Source organism: Ammospiza caudacuta, chromosome 2, assembly GCF_027887145.1.
Source record: "Ammospiza caudacuta isolate bAmmCau1 chromosome 2, bAmmCau1.pri, whole genome shotgun sequence".
NCBI lineage: Eukaryota > Metazoa > Chordata > Aves > Passeriformes > Passerellidae > Ammospiza > Ammospiza caudacuta.
This window is the reverse complement of record NC_080594.1, coordinates 54,426,442-54,450,676: the sequence shown is the minus strand read 5'-3', so window position 1 is coordinate 54,450,676 and position 24,235 is coordinate 54,426,442. Positions and strand designations below refer to the sequence as shown.

General features: G+C 35.4%; 1 protein-coding gene across 5 annotated transcripts in view; it reads right to left on the bottom strand.

The window, feature by feature from the left end:
* NBEA (neurobeachin) overlaps positions 1-24,235 on the bottom strand; it is a 453,368-nt gene that overhangs the window by 86,818 nt on the left and 342,315 nt on the right. For all 5 annotated transcript variants that reach the window (XM_058800580.1, XM_058800578.1, XM_058800579.1 and 2 more), the window contains 3 exons: positions 12,162-12,279; positions 11,185-11,287; positions 5,374-5,489 (listed from right to left, as the gene is read on the bottom strand). In XM_058800580.1, coding sequence (XP_058656563.1) covers positions 5,374-5,489; positions 11,185-11,287; positions 12,162-12,279 — 337 coding nt within the window. The remainder of the gene's footprint in view (positions 1-5,373; positions 5,490-11,184; positions 11,288-12,161; positions 12,280-24,235) is intronic.

Sequence of the window (24,235 nt, the reverse complement as noted above, 5' to 3'; positions counted from 1 at the left end):
TTGTTTAATTAGATGATTGCAGCATCTGGATTAACACTCTTTAAGAGCAATGTTCCTGTGCTTGTCTGCTTCTTCACACTTTACAGACATTTTGTCATCTCTAGGTCATTAGGAAAGAATTTTTAATGATTTTTCTAGAAGTAAGTAGTTCGAGTTACATCTAATTAGATGACAATAATAAGCCCAACACATGCAGTAGCTAAATATATACATAATTAACCAGTGAGGGCTTGTACATCACAGAGTAAAAAAGTGGAAAATGCTAAGCAGGCAAAAAAAAAAAGGTGAGGGGGAAGAAGTTCATCTGAATTTATTACCTAATTGAGGATGTAATTTTTTTTCCATAAACCTGTAAAAATAATCCCTTTCCACTAGAAGAAATTACGCACAAAAATTATGGATGCAATTATTCTTCATTTCTTTTAAAATCAGTGGCATGTAGGATTTAAAAGAATTAAAATTCCAATAAATACAAATGCATGCACACATTTAATGTACTGCAAATTTGAAATCAAACAGCAGAAATTAGTTAAATACTGAGAAATGGATTTGAAATCTAGACTTCTAGCTAAAACAGTGAGCACTTCAATGATATTAAAAAACAACTTCTTGTTCCCACTCCTCCTGACGCCTTTTGCTGTAACGGGATTACTTTTAAGCACTCTTTTTAATAATCTTTTAACTGAGAATAGTAAAAATTACTTGTTTCCTATATCACCCAGAGGGTTCAGTTGACATATATGCTGGTCCCATACAGAGAGGACAATGAGTATAATCACAGCAAAAACAAAAGGATGCCTGAGAATGAAGCAGGTAGAGAGAGGAGGGGGGAGGTGACCAGGAAGGCTTATGTCTACAGAGCCAGGACAAAAACCAGGGCCATGGAGAGTATAACACTGAGACTGATTGATAAGTAGCAGAGTGCAGTGTTTACCTTTGGGAGGAAAGCCCAGAGCTGTAAACATGATGAAATATGCTCGAGCCAGAAAAGAGGGCAAGAAAGAGGTGAAGAGCTTGGAAACAGAAGAGGGAGGTGAGAAAATAGCTGACTAGGGGGCCAGAGAAACAGGTTGAAACAAGGCTTTAGAATTTTGAAGATGGAGAAATTTTGAACTGAAATTGCAGCGAGACATCAGGCCAGTGCAAGTGCCAGCAATCACACATAGGATTGGATAGGAAATGATCAAGAAAGAGAGACCTTTGAGAGCTGAAGTAGAAAGTTGTTAGGCATATAAGATCTGTGAGCGCAGATCACAGCAGAAACAATTAATCTAAACATGAAGCATAGCAATGTTTCTAGGGGGTAAAAGGATGACATAAGAATTGAAGAAAATGTCATAGAACGATGGAATTTTTTCAAGAGCATACTTCAAATACTGAGGACCTATAGAACAGCCAGGGGCCATGCTTCTCAGGACAGACAGAACAGAAAACCAGGGAGAGATTTAAGAAGCGATTAATGTATTTATTTCAGCAGTTCTGTTGTACAGACACCAACCAGTCTGTGTAATTAACAGTATTAATAAAGAGGCAAAGGACTTCTTGTGGGAAAGGACCTGGCAGCATGATGTCACAATGGGAGAAATAAGCTGGTGTCAGAACCCTCACTTCTGAGCATCACTCTTCCAAGGCGACTGCTTCTCGCGTAACTTCAGAGGAGGATAACAAAGAAACATGAGTGCTTTCTTACTCTTTTGTAGAGGGCTAGAAACTAATTAAGCACTATTGGAAGAAAAAAAGGAAGCTACAAAGAATGGGCAAAAGATGTGCTAAACCACTTTATTAGTGGACCTCTATTTGGATGAGAAAACAGTGAAGTGACCTTACTTATCACCCACTTACCAGCAGATAATCCACAATTCTTAAGTGTCAAACCTCCATGTTTCTGACTAAGCTACAGCTCAGATTTGCTGAATAAGCCAGTAGGAGCTTAATGGCAACATGAATATAAAAAAAAAAGGATGGATATATTTCTCCATATATATTTATCCATTGTTGAGAGAAAACAATAATACCATTAGAGAATAAGATGCTGCTTAAATAAACAGTTATATACTAAAACTAGGTCATTGCTGCTACACTAACAATTACTGGCAGAGAAGTTGTAACTTATAAGGAGATATTTCTTATGGAATCTCATTACAAAAGAGTATAATTAGGACTGTAATTGGAAATTGGATTTCCAAGAAGAAAAGAAAATACATCTTTACTTAGCAAAGGAGGTCACAAGTATATTCAGTACTCTATTTTTGTCTACAAAATAGAAAATCCTGTATTTTCTTCTGACTGTTGAAGGTCCTGTCTACAGTGCATATAAGATTTTGTGTCTGTTTAATACAGGTGTACTTGGGCAGTTATCAAAACCAGGGCAACAAGTAGTAGAGGTTCTTCGCTTCCAGTACTGTATTTCTGGTAGAGTTATTAATTTTGGTAGTGCTTTATCAGAAAACAGTTATTTGTTGTAAGGGCAGTATTTTTGAGGAACACCTTTCAAAAAGACTCACAGAAATGCAGGCAAAGCTGTTCTGTTAAATCAGTGCTGTCACTTAGACTGCCTCACAGCTTCCAACCCTGCAGTTTCCCAGTTCCCAGTTCCAACCCCAGTTCCCAGTTTCCCTGGTGGTACAAGGTCTTGCAATGGTGGAGCCAGGATCAGCTTGGGGATGTGAGAACTTCTAGACTTTCTAACATATATTTCTTCTTCAAAACTTTCTCCCCAGTGACCAGACTTTGAGCTCATGTGCACTCTATTGTGGGTGGGTTTCTGCCTTGCCATGAACTTTATGAGGAGATTCTTAGCAAATATCCCCAAGTACTTCATGAGTTTTTGGAACTGAGCTTTCTAGATGAAGTGCAGACTTCATTAAAACTAAAAAACCTGGTTGATCTTCCAAAAAATAACTTGAGGGGATTTTTTACTTCTGTCAAAAAGTTGGAAAACTTTGGATTTTGTTCCAAACTAGAATAAAGACCTTATTGTCATGTATAGAATTGCCTGTTGGGTTTCAGTCAGCTTTCATTCTCTGGTGTTATTTTCAGAAAAGGTTTTGTGTGTGTCATTGGCAAGTTCAGCTACCAAGGATAAATTTTATTCTAATTTTTTTTTTAAATCACATACTGCTGAAAGATTTTATGAGATGGTAGACAACGATGTGAAATGAGCAAGGCATCCTATGCAATTAACCTATGTCATTCTGAGATTACATGAACAAATGAGGGTTATCTGTAAGAGACTGATACCAATAAATCTGCTAGAAATTAAATGCCTTGAGTCAGAGAGAGAGACTTCTAGGGGTAGTGACCAAACAATTTTTTTCCAACAGGACAGAAATTCATGGACACACACCAAAAATAACAAATAGTCAGTAATACTTCAAATCTTGGCCATAGCAGGTGGAACATGGAATGCTAATATCAAGCCATCCTGTTGTAAAGCAGATGAGTGACACTAAATGGCCTTAAGAGAATCCTGTCTCATGCAATCACCCCAAGTGTTCGGCTATAAAACTTGCCCAGTAGTACTAGTATCAAAAAACAGGTCAAAAATATTTTTGTTGAGACCTTTGAGATACTCTGAGGGAATCTGCTCAGGCTGAATCTTGTTAACCGAGATATTTTAGTGTGTTACTGCAATTTCTAATTGACTTCAGGCATAACGCTGTCTTCCAGGTCTGAATGCTTTGGTGAGGCACCTAAAAAATAATGACCTTAGAGTTTTAAACTGATTAAAAATTTTGAAAAAAAAAAATGGCCTATCTCTTGTCTACTCTCATTCAAATAACTTAAATTCACTGCTCACAGAAGAAATGAATACACAAAAAGGAAATTACCAGCAAAGGATAGTTCTGTTGGTAATGTATTGGACAAGGACTGAGGGGACCTAGGCTAACTTCCCAGTTCTCCAGTAAATCCTCCAAGTTCAGGTGAAGCAGTCAGGGAGCCGGCAAGGGTCTGCCTGCATTTCCTCATCACTAGAAGGGCACCGGATGCGTGAGAGGCACGGAGCAGCTGGAGACAGGCCAGTGTCCAGAAGCAGGATAGAGGCATTCTGGCACTGCACCAGAGGCAATAAACACTCAGCAGGGCTCCTTCCTCCAGCAGAGATCTGCGGGACCGCAGCTGAAATGCTTGGGAACCAGGCTGGTGACTTGCATTGGACTTCACCATATGGACTTTCCAGCCCTGATCTCCAGTAGTTTCAGGGATTCTGCTTTTTGCTCCACTGCACAAGGTAAACATGCCCTCAGAATTCCAACTGTTCAGTGGTAACACTTGTGTATCACACTGGGATAAGTTGATGACACATTTATTAACATCCACAAGACTCGATGCATGGATGGTGACTATCAGCTAAGCACAGAGGCCAAAGCCTGAGGGTTCAAAGCAAACGAGTTTGACAGCTCCTGAATTCTGCCACTGTCCTACTGGGAAGAGTGCAGTGACTGTCCCCAGACTGGTCAGCATAACGAGTGCTACCTTTGGGTTTCACACTTACATGTGTCTTATGTCTGGCCTGAGAATAACCTCGAGCATAAGAGTCAGGACCAAGTAAAGATGAGAGTTGTAACACTGGAGTACAAAGTGATGCCTGGTGGAATTTAATTTGGGTTTCAAATTAAAGCTCACTGAAGTGAAATGTCTGTATGAGGCTCTCCACAGGCAGGTTCATAAGCAGCATGTGTGCTACAGGCAGGAATCATAATAGTAGACAACCTCCTGGAAATCTCTGTATATGGTGTAGAAAACTGCTGCTTTTTACATTTAAAATTAACACTGGAGTTAACACATAGAAAAGGGAAAGGTGAAAGGAGTAATATCTTCCTGAATGTTTAATTAATGACAATTGCCAGAAAAGCTCTTTTGCCAATAACAAATGGATGTCTATGGCAGTTATTTCTCATTTTAAATACCTAATCTGATATTGTATTTCATCTCAAAGAAGTAAATGAGAAAAGATGCTGTAATCTAATCATACCACAATCCAGGTGACATCTGTACTAGGCAGAATACTGTTGTTATTCTGCTGTCTAGTTGCTGTTGCTGAGAATGATGAAGTAGCGAAATTACATTTTCCCATTATTATTTCCAGACACTCTCTGGCAATGGTTTGTTGACTCTAATAAAACTTCAGACAAAGCTGTCAGCAGAGGAAATGGCAGAAGGGGAGCAAGGAACAGCCTTCACAGCAATACATGAATCTAAAGTCTCCGTGATAGGTTGTGCATTTTCTGATAAAATGTGTGTGTGTTTCAGAATATATCACAAAGCTGCAGCCGAATTCTAGTGGGATGAATGTATTCTATTGAGTCACGTTGCTTAGGACTTTGACAAGCATAAACATATTACGAGGGATTAAAGAGGCAGAAGCCTTACCTGCTATAGTATTGAGGAACATCAAGTATTCAAAGTTGGATATCTCCCGTCTCTGCCAGCGCTGAGTCATGTTGGAGGATTTATAAAGTTGTCGGGGTGTGGCCAGAGAGATTCTCCTAGGAAATGCATTTAAAGAATGATTTTTTAAGAGTCTCATTAAATGTTAAGATGTAGGGCAACATTTTTAGTGTGATTAATTTCAGGTTGTCTCAGAGGCTTTTTTATTTCATTTAATGAAGTCAAGAAGACACTATTACCCTTATTTCAGAAATGTCTAAAATTAGGAACTATGTTTTATTTTATCTCTACTACAGCATTGCAATAAATCAGAATATTATATTTTGTGGTTTATTTTATTCTGAATCTGGTTAAAAGACTGGGATTAAAAGAAACTGCAGACCTCCTGGTGCCAGGCTTGTCCAGAAGGAATAAAAGAGGAATACCATGTCCCTGTTTCAAAAGGATATATTGAGATAAATTCATTAATGTGAGTGATAGATTAAAGTGACATACACTTCCATCACACAGGTTGACTATATTTATTGCACAATTTGTGCACCTCCTCTATGGTCAACTACCCATGATTCTTTCCTAAATCCCAGCAAGCCTGAAGATTTTTATTTATAGCCTGGTTTCTGAAAGAAACAAATTTTACTCAGTTATCTGCTCACATGTTCATCTGTCTGTCTCTTCATAATGACTTCTAAATTGCATTTCATTCAAATTTGGAAGAGGAGCAGGAATGTCTATGATACTCATTTTCCACATATTTTTTGAAACTTAGATGGCTGGATAAAGGAGAAACTACTTGCCAAGCAAGAAAAAAGCAGAAAACCTCAACTCTTCTATATTCAATTTGACAACATCACAACAAACAAATATCATGCAGCAAGTGTTAAATTAACCATTGTATATACTGTCCCTGGTTGGTAAAACATAGGAGACTAGAGTCAGTCTAGACTAATGCATTAAAGAAAAAAATCTGCAACAGGCAGAAGCAGTCTCATTGTTCAAAACTCATTTCTAGAGAAAATAGTTCTTGCCTTAAAAAAAGGAGAAAGACAAGGAAATCTTTAAAAAGATAATAAATTAATTTCCTCAGAAACCTTTTTTAGATCTTAGAAATGTGTAAAAATAGAGAAATGTTTATACCTGTTAAGAACATCAACAATAAAAAAGACAATTCCAAATGGGTAGTCTGAATTCAATGAATTTGAAGAATGTATGTGGTAGTATATATACAACTTATCAAGATCAAATAGGGACAACCAATGCTTCAGCTTTCAGTTGCACCCTGGGCACACTATGTGTTATTTTTGGACTCTGGAAGCTGAGTATCTTCTTAAAACTTAGTGATAGACAAGGTGTCAAACTGTGCAGTGTTTGCAAAAATGTGAACCACCTAATTCTAAAGATACATGCACATACTCCTGGAGATGCACTAAACTCTATTTCCAGAGAAAGGATGAGTGAGTATTGGCATGTGACTGTTATTACAATTATTTGTCTAAATTGCCAGTGTGTAAGTTGTCAATGTCTGCCATATTTCAGCTTCCAAAACTGGGCATACAAAAATGACCATGCAAGGGTATTTGCCCAAATAGCAGTGTGTCAGGTCTTGCAGGCTTGGCTGGCCTTATTTTACAGTAGACTATAGGATACCAAACACAAATGCACTTTACTAGTACACAGGAAACAATGCAAAATATTTTAAAGTTGTTTCTATAATGCTTATGAAACAATTCATCTAAAGAAATATCCAAATGTAATCATACCTAATATTGCATTTCATAGAATAACAACTACTTTTATAGTACAACTCTCAAAGACATGTATTTTCCTGTAAATTCTGACTAATGTTACATGCAAATTAATAAACATACAAAATAAAAATACTAAAGAGATCATTAAATTTACAAAGCATTTGTGTCACAGACTTTCTGTTCCTCCCATGACAAAACAATATTTATGTATCAGCTTAGTAGCTGCTTTCAGACTTTATTCACAGTCTCCTAGGGAGTCTCAAAAATCTATGAACTGTCAAGTGCTGGACTTTGCATTTGAATGCCTGATTTGAGCGAACTCTACAGAAAATCAAAATATACTAAAAAAATCCTTATTTACTCCTTATCTACTGTGTTTGAAAGACTCACATTTTTTCAACAGAGACTGGAAGAAATTATGCACAATAAATTGGTTCCACACTTGCTTGTTTCAGCTAACACAGGAAGACCCACTGTTTTCTGTTTTGCTAAAACCACCCAACTTTGATCAAACTATTTCTTTCTTCAATATGCCATCACCAGTATGAAGATGCACAAATGAATGTGTTTCCTTTGCTTCTAGAGAACCAAAAAATATCTACTCAAAATGAGAACTGCAGAAGACTCTGATGTACAACAGAATGATCCAATTTTTCAAATTTTATACATTTAAATTTATTTAGAAAACAATTCAGGCCATTTTGGTGAAGGAAGGGATGTTATATATTCCATGTGTGCAATATGACACACCCCCTTTCACAGTCACTTTTAATTTAGTTAGATACAATGCAATCTCATACAAAAATATTTAAGTGCCTTGCACCTGCATGATGTCATGTATTGTGTAGCTCCTGTTCAGAGAAAAAAAAAAATAAGGACTTGGGAAAGTAATTTCCCAATGAAAGGCAAAAAACTCATCAACAATCATTTTAATCAAAGTTCTAAGAAGGGTTTTATACTTTGATGGCATAAAATCTTAGTTTTTATACCTCTCTCCCTTCACAAAACTCAACCTCTGGACCAGCTGTATTGAGATATGGAGATCCATCACCAAGCTGCTGACACGGCAGAACTGAGCTGATGTTGAATATAGTTACTGTAACAGCCAAAATACATTTTTTTTTCAGAAAAACATATAATTTTAATTTCTTGGTTTTATTAACTGAATCCATTGTTTTCTCTAATGCTTTAATAGCCCACAGAATTTCAGGGGAAGGTGTCAGTGTCTTTAGGGGCAAAGATACTGTATCTTTTACCAATTCTTTGATCTCAGTATTCTAGGAAACCATCGGGCAGCTCACAGCTAGTTTCTGAGCTGTGATGTTGCCCTCAATAAAAAGACTTCAGTAATGTGTGTGTCCCTTCTAACACCTGAGGGGTTAGAAGCATAAAAAGAAGTCTGATAATACCATGCTAAAAAAGTGGATATTATTCTACCTATGTAGAATTAAATGGAGCTGCAGAAGTTAAAAGACACGGCATTGTTTGCCCAGTTGTACCATTTGGCAAGGTCATGAGGAAACTACAATCAATGCAACACGTTTCAGAAACAGTGAAAATGCATTTATCAAAGACAGACTAATTTGATTACTAAATCAGACTGAGGTCTTCAACACGTGACTTATTTTAAGGATGTAATTACTTCTTTGTAACATTAAGGACAGGCTTGAACTCTGTTGAATCAAAGCAATTAAATTGAACTCTATTGAATCAAAGCTGTTTCGAAAGGCAGCAGAGGCAAACCAAAGACTTGCTCTCAACAGCAGGTCTGTAGAGTCTTTGGAAGTCACGATGGTTCACCTGCTTCTAAACCTTTGAGCTATTAGATCATAAATATTTCTATTTACTTCTACTTCCTTTCACCTTTCTTAATTCCAGGATTTCACCAGGAAAACAGAAATACACTTAAAAGCCGTGTACTGCATTAAAAGTAATTTACTTCTTTGGAATGTTTCCATTATGAGTGCAAGCCTTTATGATACTGTAATTAACTCTAGGTGACATTTATCAGAGTAGTATCAGAGAGGAAATATTACTTGCAGAAATAGAACTAAAGAACTTAAGCAAAACAATCAGAAAGATCTTCTTTTCTTAAGTTATTTTAAGGTACAACTTAATATGGAAAACTGTGATGATAAAAAAAAAGATAATATTTCACTCAGTATAGCAGTTCCTTTTGGTTACTCAGCATAATTTCACCTTATTTTAGTTATGCAAATAAGCATAATTTTAAAAATTAGCATTCCAGAGCCAACATATTCACAGGAAGGAAAACTATTTTCTAACATCAACAAAAGATTAACTACAGGGCAGTTATAGAGCCATATTTCCCCTCAGTTATTCCACTGCAATCCTACTGAAGACAATAAGGTTATGCAGACAGGGGAAAAAAGAGAAAGAAACATGATTATGGAGTTTTCATTATGCATAAATCATACACTGATTACACAAAAATAAAGAAAGAAAGAAAAATAACTTCACTACCATATGCCAGATATATTCTGAAGGCTAGCAAGCCCATTTTCGATTCAAATTGAACTTTAATCAAAAGGTATGGAAATAAGTGCATATTATATTGAAGTTGAAACTTTTCTAAATAATTATATATCAACAAACTTTTTCAGACAATTATTCACTGAATAATGCACAAAGGATATGAATTTCAAAAGTAAAAAATGTCACTGTAAATATGAAATTCTGATTGAGAAATTTGCATTTTGTTTGTGCTAGAACATGTGGCCATTTCTATTTCAGAAAAGAATGCTATTACTTTCCATTTAGAGACAGCATTTCCTTTAACTTTAGTATATGGAAGAACAATGCAAATATTAACAAGATGCGCCTTCCAAATAAATGCCCCAATTTCGCCTTGATCTCACTGAAAACTTGAGAAATTTGGCAGTTTGCCTAAAGACTTCAGCACACTCAGGAGATCAAGCCCTAGGTATCATGAGACTCTTGGGCTCATGACAGGGAATGATGTTCATATGGGAATGAAACAGCTCTCCAATTCTACAAATGCTTTGACACTTCAGAGTATTTCCACATTTTGCACTGGGATAAAACAAGGACAATCTGAAGTTTTAGTTCGCAGGAAATGACATAGAGAAAGACACATCCCAGACACTACACTGAAGGTTAAGTCATTTGCTTTTTGACCAAATCAAGCCAAATGGGGGGCTGAGCCCAAAGCACCATATTTTGTTAATATCATGCTGTTTCCTCGCTCCCTCATATTTCTTTATTTCTGTCTCATTTTGACCAGAAATTAATCCTGAACCGAAAAACAAACAAAAAATGTCCCCACTCTAACACAGTGAAATATACATGAAAATCATCTCACCTCCCCTGAAACACGAATACTTTCATAATATGAGATCTGACAATTTGCAGCCTTATTTCTGGCCATAGGCTGATTTGATGTTGATGTTGATGAGGGAATAAAAACTGTAGTTGACCATAGTATGTGCAAATCTCTAAAACTCAACCTTAATCGTTCTTTCAAAAATATATATGCTCCTCAATTTTGGAAAGAAAAGAAGAAGAATGCACTATACTAATGAAAGGAAGAAATTTGAAAATTGCAAAATAGCCACTATGCTGATAAGAAATGAAGTAAAATCCCACACATTCATATATATAAAATAATTTACATTCAGCAAACACAAAAACTAGTCAAGTTCAGTTTCACACCCTGCATAAAATCACAGCAAGTATGAACATTTGATTATACATTTTTAAAACCAGACTTTGAAGAGATAAGGTGTAAGTATTTTTGATGGAAGGTGCTTATTTCCTGTAATTGAAAAGGAAAAAATCTAATTATCTAATTTACTTCTTTTACTTTTTTATCTCTTACTTCTTTTACTTCTATTCCATATACTAACAGGCCATATAGTAAGTAAAGGGTAATGTTTCTCATACTAACCTTAAGACAAAGAAAATCTAGAGTTGACAGGAATAATGTTTTAGCACTGATATTTAAAATATAAAAACAGCTGTATAATACAATAAACACAAAATATAAAAACTATGTTAATTAAATTACCTGGCTTGTGGCAAACCATAGCTGGTTCCTACTCCAACACGTGGTAAGCTGTACACAACTTTTTTCACTGTTGCTTGGTCAGGAAAATTAAACATAACAGAAGCTAAATGAAGAAAGGAAAATATGTACCAGTAAAACATTTGCAGCAGTCTGTTTCTTAATCTGCATGTATTTTTAAAATGCTCAGGTTTTTATTTGGGGAGAGAAGTCAGTTCCACTTTTATCCTCCTGGGGATCCAAGGTACAACAGAAACTCCTGACATTCTTCACACCTATGTATAATTAGCTGGTTAACATTTTAGCATTGCCTCCCATTTTGCAGAAGACCTGAGTGTTGTTTACTTCAGAGGAACAACACTTTACTATTAACCCATAAAATCTCTTATCAGGCTGAGAAGCTGTTCATTAGCTGGCTTGGCATTTGCTCTTCTAACTAGTGCCTTAAAACAGCCAGGAATAAGGAATTGTTCAATTCCCTCTCCAGCTGAAATCAAAATTTACATAAGAGATCCTGAGGGCAAAAGACCACTACACACCTCACCAGCCAGTGAACTGTGATTCAGAGTAGCAGATACAGAAAACCGAGTAGATCCATTTATTGCTCTGGTACTTTTTAACTTTAATTCCTTTTATAATTAGGAAAAGAAATATCATTTTATATGTTCCACTAAAATATTTACAGACAATTGAGAAGGGTGAGACAATTGAAAAAGCAAATTTCCTGTCCAATATCTGAAGAATTTACCAATTGCAATGATCTGATTCTGTAAATAAATCTCACTGCTGGACAGGAAGCAGTGAGATTGATTTAGATGATTGATTTTAATAAAATTTGCACTGAGCACATATGAGAGGAAGCATTATAGAACGGACATAAGCACTTTATCAAAGGAAGCACAGAATTTTCCTTTTAAGATAAATAAAGCACAAAACAACCACTAGCACAATTTTATGCAACAAGAAAAATTTTGACCTACTTCTGTTTGCCATAAACACTTCCAAAGCTGTGTTCTGGAGAAGATAACGTCTTGAAAAAACAGCTCGAATTTCGCTGAACATCCATTTTCCATGAAGGCCTTCAGTATATGCAAGGACCTTTAAATAAAGTCAAGGTGAGAGTTATTAGCAGGAATTTTTTTATAAAATATTATATAAGAACAGAGGAAATTTAACCGATCAATCAAGTTCATCATGTCCCTTTAACACTTAAAACCAGTGACTTAAAATGAACTTAAATGTTTTTAAGAAATGCAAAAAAAGGAGTACCTGCTGTTAGAAGAATATCAGCAATTACTGTACCCTGATACTCCTAAGATCTATTTCTCATATGTTGCATCAAATTAATTTCCTCAAAAAGGCCAAAACCTCAAACTACAAACAAGTACAGGGAAACAGACACACTTGAAATTATGCTTATCTTCTTCCAACAGTGTGCATGACACAGTTGTCAGTTATCTTTCAGATACCAGATTTACTTCTGAGGCTGCCTTGTGCAAAGAACAACCAAAATAATACAACTTGCTATTCACATCCACTTCAGGGTCATACATTACAAGTCCTCCCATTCTATTAATAAGTACAAAAAATAGCAAAACCAGTATGTCACCATAATAATTTTTCTGAAGTTAGATATATCAAATATTCCAAACCATGGACAAAATTTAACAGTTTTATTTGCATTTTAAACTTAATGTGAAAATATTTTAAAATAAAATAGTTTAAAATTAGCACTGCTTTTCCTGTTTTAAATTTTCTCAACTAGTTGCATTAATATAAGACTAGATATTAATATCAAATAATATTTTTTCACTTTTCTTTCAGTGTTTTGGATGTTCAAAAAATAGACAAAAAAGACACAATGTAATTGTATGTCATTTTTATTAACTTGTATCGTGCACTGTAGAACAATTCTTTTCCAATCATTTTCATCAGCTGGCAGGCTGCCTTCAGCCCTGCACCTCTGCTCAGGTGGGCTCTGCCATGGCACTCCTAGGAGGTGTCACTTGTTTGGGATGGGAATCCTCACCACAGCCATCTGCGTTTCCCAGCCTCTGTAGACCGTGCCTGTACCTGGGCTGCAGCCACTGAGAGAATTGCAGCCTCCGTGAAACAAAGAAATAACGTGAACACCTTCCCTAAAGGAACGTTTCAGACTGAAGAGACTTAATTTCTCTGCTCTCCATCAGGTACACAAAAGCTGTCATACACCAGCTCTCAGAGCTTTACTCACTCCTCTGAGGTCTTTACTTCCCCTAATCATGACCTCCCCCAGCTTCTGAACAGGAAAATGTTAGGGAGATCATATGCTGCTGCTGTCAGTGATCCTTCATGCTTGAGGAAATGGGAATTGTATTTCTTCAATCTTTTCACTGACGTAGCTTCAAGTTAGTAACACGTCTCCATATATGAAAAAGCTAATTTCAGTTTGAGAACTTGGGGTACAGCCTTTTTCTCATAACCACGATGAGTCTATTTCAGAGAGGATGTTAATAGCAGAAACAACAAAAAAGTGCTTCAGCACATGGAAAGGCATTCAGAGTTAGTTCTGTCCTCCACAGACACCAGTTGGAAGAACACAGCGTTCCCCCGGTACTGTTTACACGAGGGTAAGTTACAGACAGAACTCTTGGACCAACATTGCACCTGATGACACTGTTCCATTCACCTCAGCTTTCCACACCAGTTAAACACAGCTTGGAAGAAGGGAAGGAGCTTGATTCTTTGGAGGTCACTCAGACATGGCAAAAGACTATGGACTCCCTCTATTCAGTCACAGGTCAGCTGTGGAATGCTACCTCGTACACTAAATTGTTGCAATGGTTAAAAATCTGTACCTTATTTTTCCTTTTAACTCTGATAGATCTTGTGACACTTTTGTCTGTGAGCTTTCTAGTATCAGGTAACTTTTCCTTGTGTTGATAATTACAGACTGGATCCACTTACTGCTTAGCCTTCTCTTTGATAAGCTAAATAAACAAAGTTTTCCTTGATTTTCTTTTGTTGAGATCAGATGCTAGGATACCACTGGTATGATGTATGTGAAATTCAGGTGGACAAGAACAATGACTCTGAAGATTGAAGCACACTGCTTCTCTGAATATATTATGCTGCTATCTGATACATAATTTTTGAAAATACGCAGGTTTTTAAATTAAAGAGAAGAAAGTCTGACAAAACCACTCACATTTAAAAAGCTAAAATATGAGAACAGTCTCAGAGGGAGGAGTTTGACATATATGTAGATGTAACCAGATCTACAGCAGCCAGCAAATTTGTCAAAAAATTAGCTCCTTGACAAAGCATCATACATCAGAAAACCACTTTTTGTATCAAAAATGTTTCTAGTTGTTTTTTTTTTGTAAAGAGAAATTTTTCTATTAACTATATTCTATATATTAACATATTAGAGGATTCACATTAATACATTTATGATGTGTTGATATATACCACAGCATAGTTATTATAAGTCAACACTAAAAGCACACTGTATACCAATCATACACTGCTTGGCTTTCACTTCCTCCTCTATTTTAATTAAGTATAAAGCAATTGCAACTACACAGAGGTACATTCAACCCACTATTAAATGAATGACACATGATAGCACTCCAGTAAAACAGTAGAATGGAATAGGAAATCAGAGGAAATAAAGGAGTCTATAATTCAATTAATGCCCTCAATTACACTCTTCTTAACTGTCTATTAGTCCTACAAATATCAGATTATCTTGCCATTATCAAATTATCTGAATTATTTCAGTATTTCTGTTGTAACGTTTTCCTGTCCAAGATATACTACCCATTTTTGCCATCCTCCATAACATTCATCTTACACCATTTTCTTGTGATGCATTAAACCTCCCATTGTTAGATATCTTCAATTTACAGCAGATATTACTGACATTGTAGCAGGATTCTTTCTTATTGCTGCTATAACAGCCAATTCAAAGTAATTTTATTTTTCTGAATTTGAACCCTTTAAAAGGCTTATATACCTTTTTTTCTTCCAGAATGATTTTTAGCTTTTCATTTTTTCATAGGACATGAATGAAGTCCTATCTGTTTACATATTTTACATACTTTATGTATTGTATCTTTCATTATTCATAAAAACATTGTTCATAAAACCATTTCACTATGCTAATACACAGAAATTATGTTACTAAGTTATCTGAAAGTAAAATTTCCATGAGTTCCAACACTTGGTTGTTTATACTTAAAGTCAGTACTCCTTATTTTGATAGTTTTATGAGTTTTCCTCCTAAAAACATTCCTGAAGGCTTCCTGCCTAGGCATGTTTTAATAGTTGAAAAATCATGAGTAAGCCCAGAATTCTAGATACATCTTAGATAAGCTGTTTTTATTAAAATAAAAACAACCGGCCAAAATCCACATTTGAACTAATTCAAATTTAGTATCAGCTGCAGCTGTTTGGTTTAAAACTCATTTCTCCTTGTAAAATCTTTTTCACTTAGGAATTTGTGTATGTTTTAAAGATACCAATTTGCTAGAATTGATTGCAGCAAGATGACGCTCTCACCTAACAAGGGAATGAGAGGTCTCTCAAACTCAAGATTCTCTTCTATGGAAATACATCTGTTGGTGACACTTATTTAGTGTCAGTTAGTAAAGCAGCATGGGATGCAGATGGAAAGTTCTAGAGAAGAGAAACAGAACCATTACCGAAGTGCTATCCTATTTGGACCAGATATGAAGCCTCCATTATTTTAATTTTATTTCTGATGTAATCAAGGTCTTTTTTTCCCTTTCAATTAAGAGTCAATGCATTTTTAATCATAAACATTATTCAGTAGATATTTATTATTGATAATGAATTGTTAATTAACAGCTGGAATTCTGCACTAACCAGAAGTCCTGAAATACTAGTGTCCATTTTGCTTGAATCCCTGGTAGGTTACCTCCACAGAAGGAACACTTAAGTACTGAGGCTCATTTTTGCTGCTTTATACTGTTTTTTGGTATCTCATATCACCAGACACAGCATGCAAAAGGATATACTGGCCCTTTTCTTTTGATTATCTTCTCTGGAATTGAAGTAATCACAAAATCAGGTGCTATAAAGAAATCAAGGAAAACAGCCTGTACTCTCCTATTTATTTCTCAGTCACTAACCTTTTAGTCAGAAGGATCACTTTTGCTGTCTGTTGCAAAGAATTTTTACATATTTCCTTCTTTTAAAATAGCTCTTTGGGTTAGTTCATTAATGACTATGTATGTGAATTGAATCCACTGTTTTCAGTGGAAGTTCATCATTTGTCTTTTGAAACCACATTTCTAATTTTAATTCTAACCTGAATTCTCAATGAAATTGAGAATATTTTAATTCTAACCCGAATTCTCAATGAAAGAGTTGATTGATACTTGTAACATTTTTCAAGCTTTGTTTACATCTAGTGCAAAATGCATGTATCATTAACATGTAATATATTTGTCTTTTTGTGGGTTTGTTTGATGAGCAGTGAAAAGAACATGAAAACAACAACTCCTGATGTCTAATCTTAATTTCCCTTGTCTCAGTTTAAGGATATTTCCTCTGGTCCTCTCACTGCAGGCATGGCAGAAAAGACTGACCCACACCTCACTGCACCCTCCTTTCAGAGAGCTGTAGAGAGTGGTGAGGTGCCCCTGAGCCTCCTTTTCTCCAGGCTAACCACCCCCAGCTCCCTCAGCTGTTTCCCACAAGAAATGTTCTCTAGTCCTTTCACAAGCCCTGGGGCCCTTCGCTGAGCACACTCCATGGTGGAGAAAACATAGAGAACTTCCCACAAAAACGAATTACAGTGTTTCACTTCATCAGAGTGCCATCGATAGCCAGCCACAGAAGTGTGGCTATGCACCTGGCCCATGTACAAAATAGGCATTAGAGAATAGCTTGGCACCACTGCATGCTTTTAGAGGTTAGAAATGGATGAGATTGATTACTGAAAATCATTCTGTCCTGTCACAGATTGGGATTTCCCTTTCTCAAATGTTGTCTAGCATTGCAATTTGCAGCAAGGAAAATGTGAAATTCTGAATGCAGGTCCTCATGGGTTAAGACAAATGGCTCCTAAGAACACACAGCAAACTTTCTTCTCCAGAAGAATTTAACAAGGCAGAGTTAACCCTAGGTATATGGCAGACTGCATGATTGCTTCATGTACTCTAAATACAGATTGAGATGACAAATATTGATGGCATGGAATCCCACTCCAAGGGTTTATGAAATACCACATTGAGTAAGCATTTTATAATTTCAAAATGTTTGATGAATTACTGAATATGATCAACTTTTAGATTTAGCAGGAAAAATAAGTGTACACTACAACAAGGGATATATCATGTCAAGATAGATAAGTGTAAAAAGAAGTTATATTTATTAAGAAAATTCAAAATCAGGTAAGTTCAAATAATGAAATGCCTTGTATTTTGCTTTTCTAAAATGGGAATCATAGAATGCAAATAGAAAGGACAATTCAAAGGAATTTAATATCCTAGTGTTTCATTGACTTCTTACTACTTTTTTATACATTTAGATTACTTTAGGAACAACTTTTTGGCCTTAATTCCCATAATCATATTAAATACTTCTAAAATCTCGCCAAAATACTGTTATCATTTTTTCTTTGCACATTTTGGTCTAGTAAAATGTTCTCACTTTATCTCTACATTAAGTTCTCTTTTCCCCTTCTTTATAGCATGCTTCTGTGTAAAATGTTTCTTTATTTGTAAGCCCTAAAAGCTTTCCTCCAAGTAGCTCTTGTAATGTTATGCTGTACAGGATGAGCCGAGTATTACATGCCATTATAATTTCCCAACTCAGATCAGTTTTAAAATCTTTTCTAGGACCTTTTTTTAAAATAAATATTGGCACTCCTGTTTCATTTTTCTTCTCCTCTTCAGGGATCTAAAAAATGCACATATTATTTTTGTGGTTTTGGACTTTATTTCCTTGCCAAATATTCTCAGCCTATACTTCTACTTCCAATGTTTTTTTAAGCTTTCAAGAGGCCCCTTGTCTTGAAACATGAGGTTCTGTTCATCCAAACCTTTTCTAAACTTGATTTCTCTGGTCAGCATACCCACTTTGCTATCCATTAAAACAATGCCCACTCAGCTTAAAGCAACAGATACTCTTATTCCCACATTCATTTGCAATCATCTGAAAAATTATTTGAAGTTGGTCCACTTGAAGGCCATTTTCCTCTTTTCCTAAGCAAAATGGTTTTTCACATTATGATTTTGTGTTTTAGGCAAGGAATGGAAAGGATATAGGGATTTTTTTAAGGAGTAGTTCCAGCAAAGTAATTAGAGCAAAAATCCAAACCCTAGTCCAATATTTATGTATTCTAAATGGACCATTTCTAATACTGCACTTATGCAACACCAGTGCATAGTTTTAAATATAAATGTAAAAAAAATCTGAATAATAATTATTTTATCATTAATTTTGATCTCTGTGCCTTTGCAGTTTTCTTTCTTTGCAAAATAAAAACAGATTGTCAATTTAGGCAACTCCTGAAATGCCAGCTATAGACCGACATTCTTGGGAAGAACAGCATCAGGAAGAGGTAGAAGATTTAGATATTATTACCTTAGAAAAGGTAGACAAAGGCCTCTTTTAGGCTCTACTTTCAAACATATTCAGCAATTATTGTTTTAAGCAGAGTCTTCACTGATTTAAGAACTTTAAAACCACGAATAAAGCCGATGGTGCTAGCTGGGGCCATCACCATCACATGTGGAGAAGTAGAAGGCAAATATATTCTAGTGCCACATAAAGCCAAATAGAGCACAGTCCAACTCCAAACACAGAGGTTGAAGAAACAAATAATGGGGCAAAATCTCACAAGTAGTTCTGGTAGCCACAGCACTGAAGCAGATTTTGTCACCTCACAAGGCTTAAAATGATTTTTTGTTGACTTTGGCAACAATGGGATGTCAGACTCAAATCTAGTGAGAAATGTTAACAGAACTACGGTTCTATTCTCACTCTACATTTCATGCTCAAAGATAATCCAGACTGGGGAGTGGTGATCTCAGACTCAAATTGCTCTGAGCAATTCTGCCCCAGCAGTGAAATGCAATCAAATTAATTCAATTAGAACCACACAAATTACAGTTTAGTGGGCATGCCAAAAAAGACATAAAATTGCTATGATCTGAGAAAAACCAGACTTTTTTTTTAAGGAATAAAAACAGAGAGCTTCTTTTTCTCTTAAGTGGTCCATTCTCCTCAACAAAACTAAGGCAATTGAAAGAAAGGACTTTTGATACCTAAAAATTCAGGGAGAACACAGTGTTATGAAATGCTTGTAAGTTGAAACCAAAGCAGGATATTTATTAAATAAATAGTTCTTTGACAAAAAATGCAGCTTTATTAAACTTGTATTACTGGTGTATTTTACAGAATTTGTCAGAGCTTTAGCTGAGAAAAGATGCAACAGAAGCAAAAAAAACATAGAAACAGCTTGAGGAATAAAGAATGTATGGTATCCCTAAACACATGATGTGTTCTTTCCCAAGAATAAAGCCATCATAAAATTCTCTGCCTGTATTGATTCATTGTTTATTTTCCCCAGAACTTGCATATATTTATTCATAAGTGTAATGCAATAAAAAAATGCATAAATACTCAAATGTTCCATATCACAAATTCCTAACATTATAATAACTGAAGGCCTTATAACTGGTCTTAGGAAATGTGTAAATGTTGGGTTTTGTTAAACATTACACATTTCCTACCAAATGAAGGTAAAAAGTTGCATGTTCCTCTTTTTATAGACATGAAGTTAATGTCATACAGGGGATATGTGGAAGCATCTTGTATTTTAACAATTTCACATGTGATTTATTCAGTGTAGAATGCACATGATTAAAGATCTATACCAGTCAATAGAACACAATTTTATTCTACTACCAGGCTTAATTTTTTTATGTTCCTATTATCTCTTCCTATATAAGATTGATCAAAAGCTAGTAATATCTTGTTTTCAACTTCATATAAAAAAGCTTTTTCATTAGTCCCAATATTTAGGAATATAATCAGAGCACTCATTCTACTCATGAAATTTTAGCAATAGATTTAAAATTATTTTTTATATGCAAAAAAAAAAAAATTAGTTTTTTCAGTGATATATATTGTACATCTACAACATCCTCACAATCCCCAAAATTTCTGCAATACGGTTTGTAACAGTCAAGCAAAATCCTCAAGAATTTCAAAGTTCTAGAGCTCAAAGAATCACAGAATCAATGAGGTTGGAAGGGACCATAGTGGGTCTGGTCCAGCCTGGGACCAGATGCACATGGCACAGGATTGTATTGGGACACTCAGCTGCACCATGAAGGGTTGGGTGTGGAGTACCAGTGGCTCCTGGAAATCACTTTGCTTGGAGTCTGAATTTAGAGCAGATTCAGGGCTACTTTATCTTATGTCAATGTCTATGGCCCCCAAAGTACAAATATGCAGCCTGTGAATAATGGTGAACATACATCAAAGTATCTTCCTCTTCATAATATATTGCAATACCAACTGATCCTTTATTTATCCAACTAAAAAGTGCTTAAGATGAATTTGTTTTGCACTTCTGGAAAAGACAAGAAATTATAGCACTGGGAAAAACCTAATCCACAGCTCCAATGGCAACCAAAATTCTGCTGTACTTTTCATTATTATCTACAGAATGTTAACTAATATTACTAAGTCTATGCAAGGAAAGAATAGCAAAGTTTCTTCTGAGAATTTTAACTTGGAGTGTTTGCAAACTGCCTGCAGTTACTCAATACTAATTTAATTAGTTTACACTTTATACAGAAAAAGCATTTATGTATTCCACACTTGCTTTAGAGAACACATTTTTATCAGATACCATAACGAAGCACTGGTAAATAACTCCACAGAATATATAAAAACTACAAATATTGACATGTATCAAATGTAAACTGTGTATAGAAACTCCATAAATGATTTTTATATTTATTTCAATAATTGGAGCCAGATTTACACTTTTATTTTGTATGTGCATTCTGTATATTATATGTCTCTTTTCCCATACCTAACCATCAACGTTTTTAATTTCAACTATTTGAATGTCAAATTTATATATAATTAAAATATTTGGTGGGGTCTATTCTACACAAAAAATCTTCATGAAAACTAGGAAAATAATAAAAATAACTACTCAGCTGGCTACTAAAAGTGGATTCTGGGGAACACATTTAGCCTTCCAATGTCTGCACAAAGCAGATTTGATATACAGTTCTCTCCTCTTTGGACTTCTAGCCAAGTGGAATGCAAACCTGCATGTCATAAATTTGGGCATACTCACAGGCTTTCCTGTGGTGAGCTCCAGGTTCCCAGTATGAAATTACTGCAACACCTGTCAGCATGTAGAGGTACTTTGTATGAATGTGCCTCAGTTTTTATCCACTACAAGCTGCTCTGACACAGAAGGTATTTAAATTTTATGGACTTCTGGGTACTATGCAACTATGAAAAAGTGAGCCAATCTCAGTCAAAAAGGGTTCTCTCATATAGCCTCAATTAATTGCTTCTTAACTTTCATTTAATTAAAAATAATAAAATGAGATTCAACTCAAGCTTCAGAAAGAGATTAGATATTTCCATTTTTTAACTGGTTACAACTGCCAACTATTCAAATTTTCCTATTAAACTAGATTCTTACCTTTTTTTTTCTTTCCTGTGGGCAACAGGCTAATAAGTTCAGAAGAAAATAAACACTATCAACTTGTATAGACAGAATACTGCCTGTATTGTGATTGGTTCTATTTCTACTGCCATTAAGTCTGGATTTAATGCATATCACATTTCTTTTAAAGAATACAAGCACCCTATGTAACAATCTATCTTTAATAGACTCAATTTCCCAAGATGCACCCTTTCCTTGCAACTGAGTATGCCAAAAGCCACTACTTGAAGCAGAAGCTGAGAGTATTGAGATCATCCAGAAAGTGATCTCAGCATCTCACCAATTTGCTTCATTTTCACTGAAAGCCAAGGAAGTCAGATATAAAGAGAAATTAAAAAAAAAAAAAAAATAGAGTCCGGGGAAGGATGAATTCAAAGCCAGGAAAATTAGTCATGTAAAAAAGTGTCTTAGCTCTTGAACATGAAATGCTGTCTGATGGTCTGATGCAAATTAATATATTGGAAAATACACAGTGATCCTCAGTTTTACCATATTATTATGAATTTCCTTCTTTTTGGAGGTTTTTTTATATGTATATACATTTGTAAGAGAAAAAGAAAATGGTACAGAAGGATTGTAACAGTTTAATTAAATGAAGCAAACATTCTAATTTAACAGTTCAGAAGTTTACAGCCGCCTTCTAATCCCCTCACTGTGTAAAAATAAAGTCTGAAAATTGTTATTCTGTTATATGACTCTTTTTGCCTGTTGTGCATGAAACAAATCATACAACCACCACAAAAAAAACTCAGTGGACACAAAGCCAGCTACAGAAGCACCCTCATTTTTTCAGTCAGAGAATCTACAATGAAATATTTTCTTTTTATTATTTACATTAAAGGGAATTAATGATGAAACCAAGCTAAAATAAGTCCCCACACAACTTTGTAGTATAATGATGAGTTACTCTTAGAGAGTACTCTTAGAGAGCAGTTTTAGAGAGAAAATCCAACACATGCCATTTGACTGTTGCAAAATAATCCCCACTCTGCTTTGACTTCTTTCTATGAACTGTAATACAAGGTCCAATAGACAGCCTCAGATGCATCTCAGGTCCAGTACATGCTTTTCAAACTTAATCAAGGGAATACAGAAATGTATGTAAAAAGATGAAAGTGTCTTTGCCTTTATATGTACTGAAGGAGGAAAAAAAAAAAACCTAGGGGGAAAAAAGTGAGATCTTTCATAGGGGAAGGTTAAGTCTGATGCTAATGCTTATTTAAAATGGTGACAGTCTGAAGTAGTGAAGCCTTGCCGGGCTGCTTTAATTTCTCCCTGGAATAGCTCTCTCCCAACCTTCAGCAGCACATCAAAGTCTCTGGAGCTCAATTAAAATTGGATTATATTGAAATGCTCTATCTATGGAACTGTGTGCTCACTAACACTTTTCTTTCAGTAATACTCCAGATGACAGTTGCCCATCCCAATTTAAACAGTTGTCATAGAGACCATGAACTAAAGCAGCAGTAACTAACAATACAAAGGAAAGGTAAGTGGTAGGATTTCTGTGAATGAAGGGCTTGGTTTGCAACTGCAGTGCTCACACTGCAAGCAGCTAAATGCAAAAAACCAGAAAGGCTGTAATGCTCTCCTCATTCCTAAGGAGAAGGGCAAAGTAAGCAAAATAGTAAATATTTTCCTTTTTTCCCCCAGGAGCTAGTAGTGTTTTACATTCCAGCATGTTGTAGCTACCTAAAATATCCAGAATTAAATGACATGCCAAAGAAAAACAGCAGATAACCCTGGAGTCAATCTACAGCCACTAATTCATAAATTAAAGACATCAAATTGCATTTTATAACTACAGTAGAAAAAAAAAAAACAAGGTATTATCTTTTTATATTCAAAAATTTTATAGAAGATTCTTAAATTATACATAATGTACAAATCCTTTGTCTTTATGAAAGTGAAAATCTGATAAAAATCTGCAGGAAATTCATAGTCTGAACCCATCTCGTTAACACTGTGACATCCAATATGTGTAATGCTTTCAGATCATTACTGGTTTTAACTGTTTCATAATCTAACCATGTAGATTTTTGATGTACTGCACCAAAGCCTGACAATACCATTGGAAAACTCTAGCAGCTTCCAAAACTCCCAAAATAACATAAACAGCTTATGTTTCTGGCAGCACCAGACAGCAATGTATTTAACAGCATAGATTGCTGGTAATGATACTATTTTCTCATGTAGATGGCATGTTTCTGGCACTATAAACCCCTTAACCTTTCTTGTAATTGGCTTATTGAGAGTCCCAAGGTTGTTTTTTGTGCCATTGGGCTGATCACCATGGAAATGAACACTTATTGCTGCTTCACTGTAGTGCTCTATTTTTCT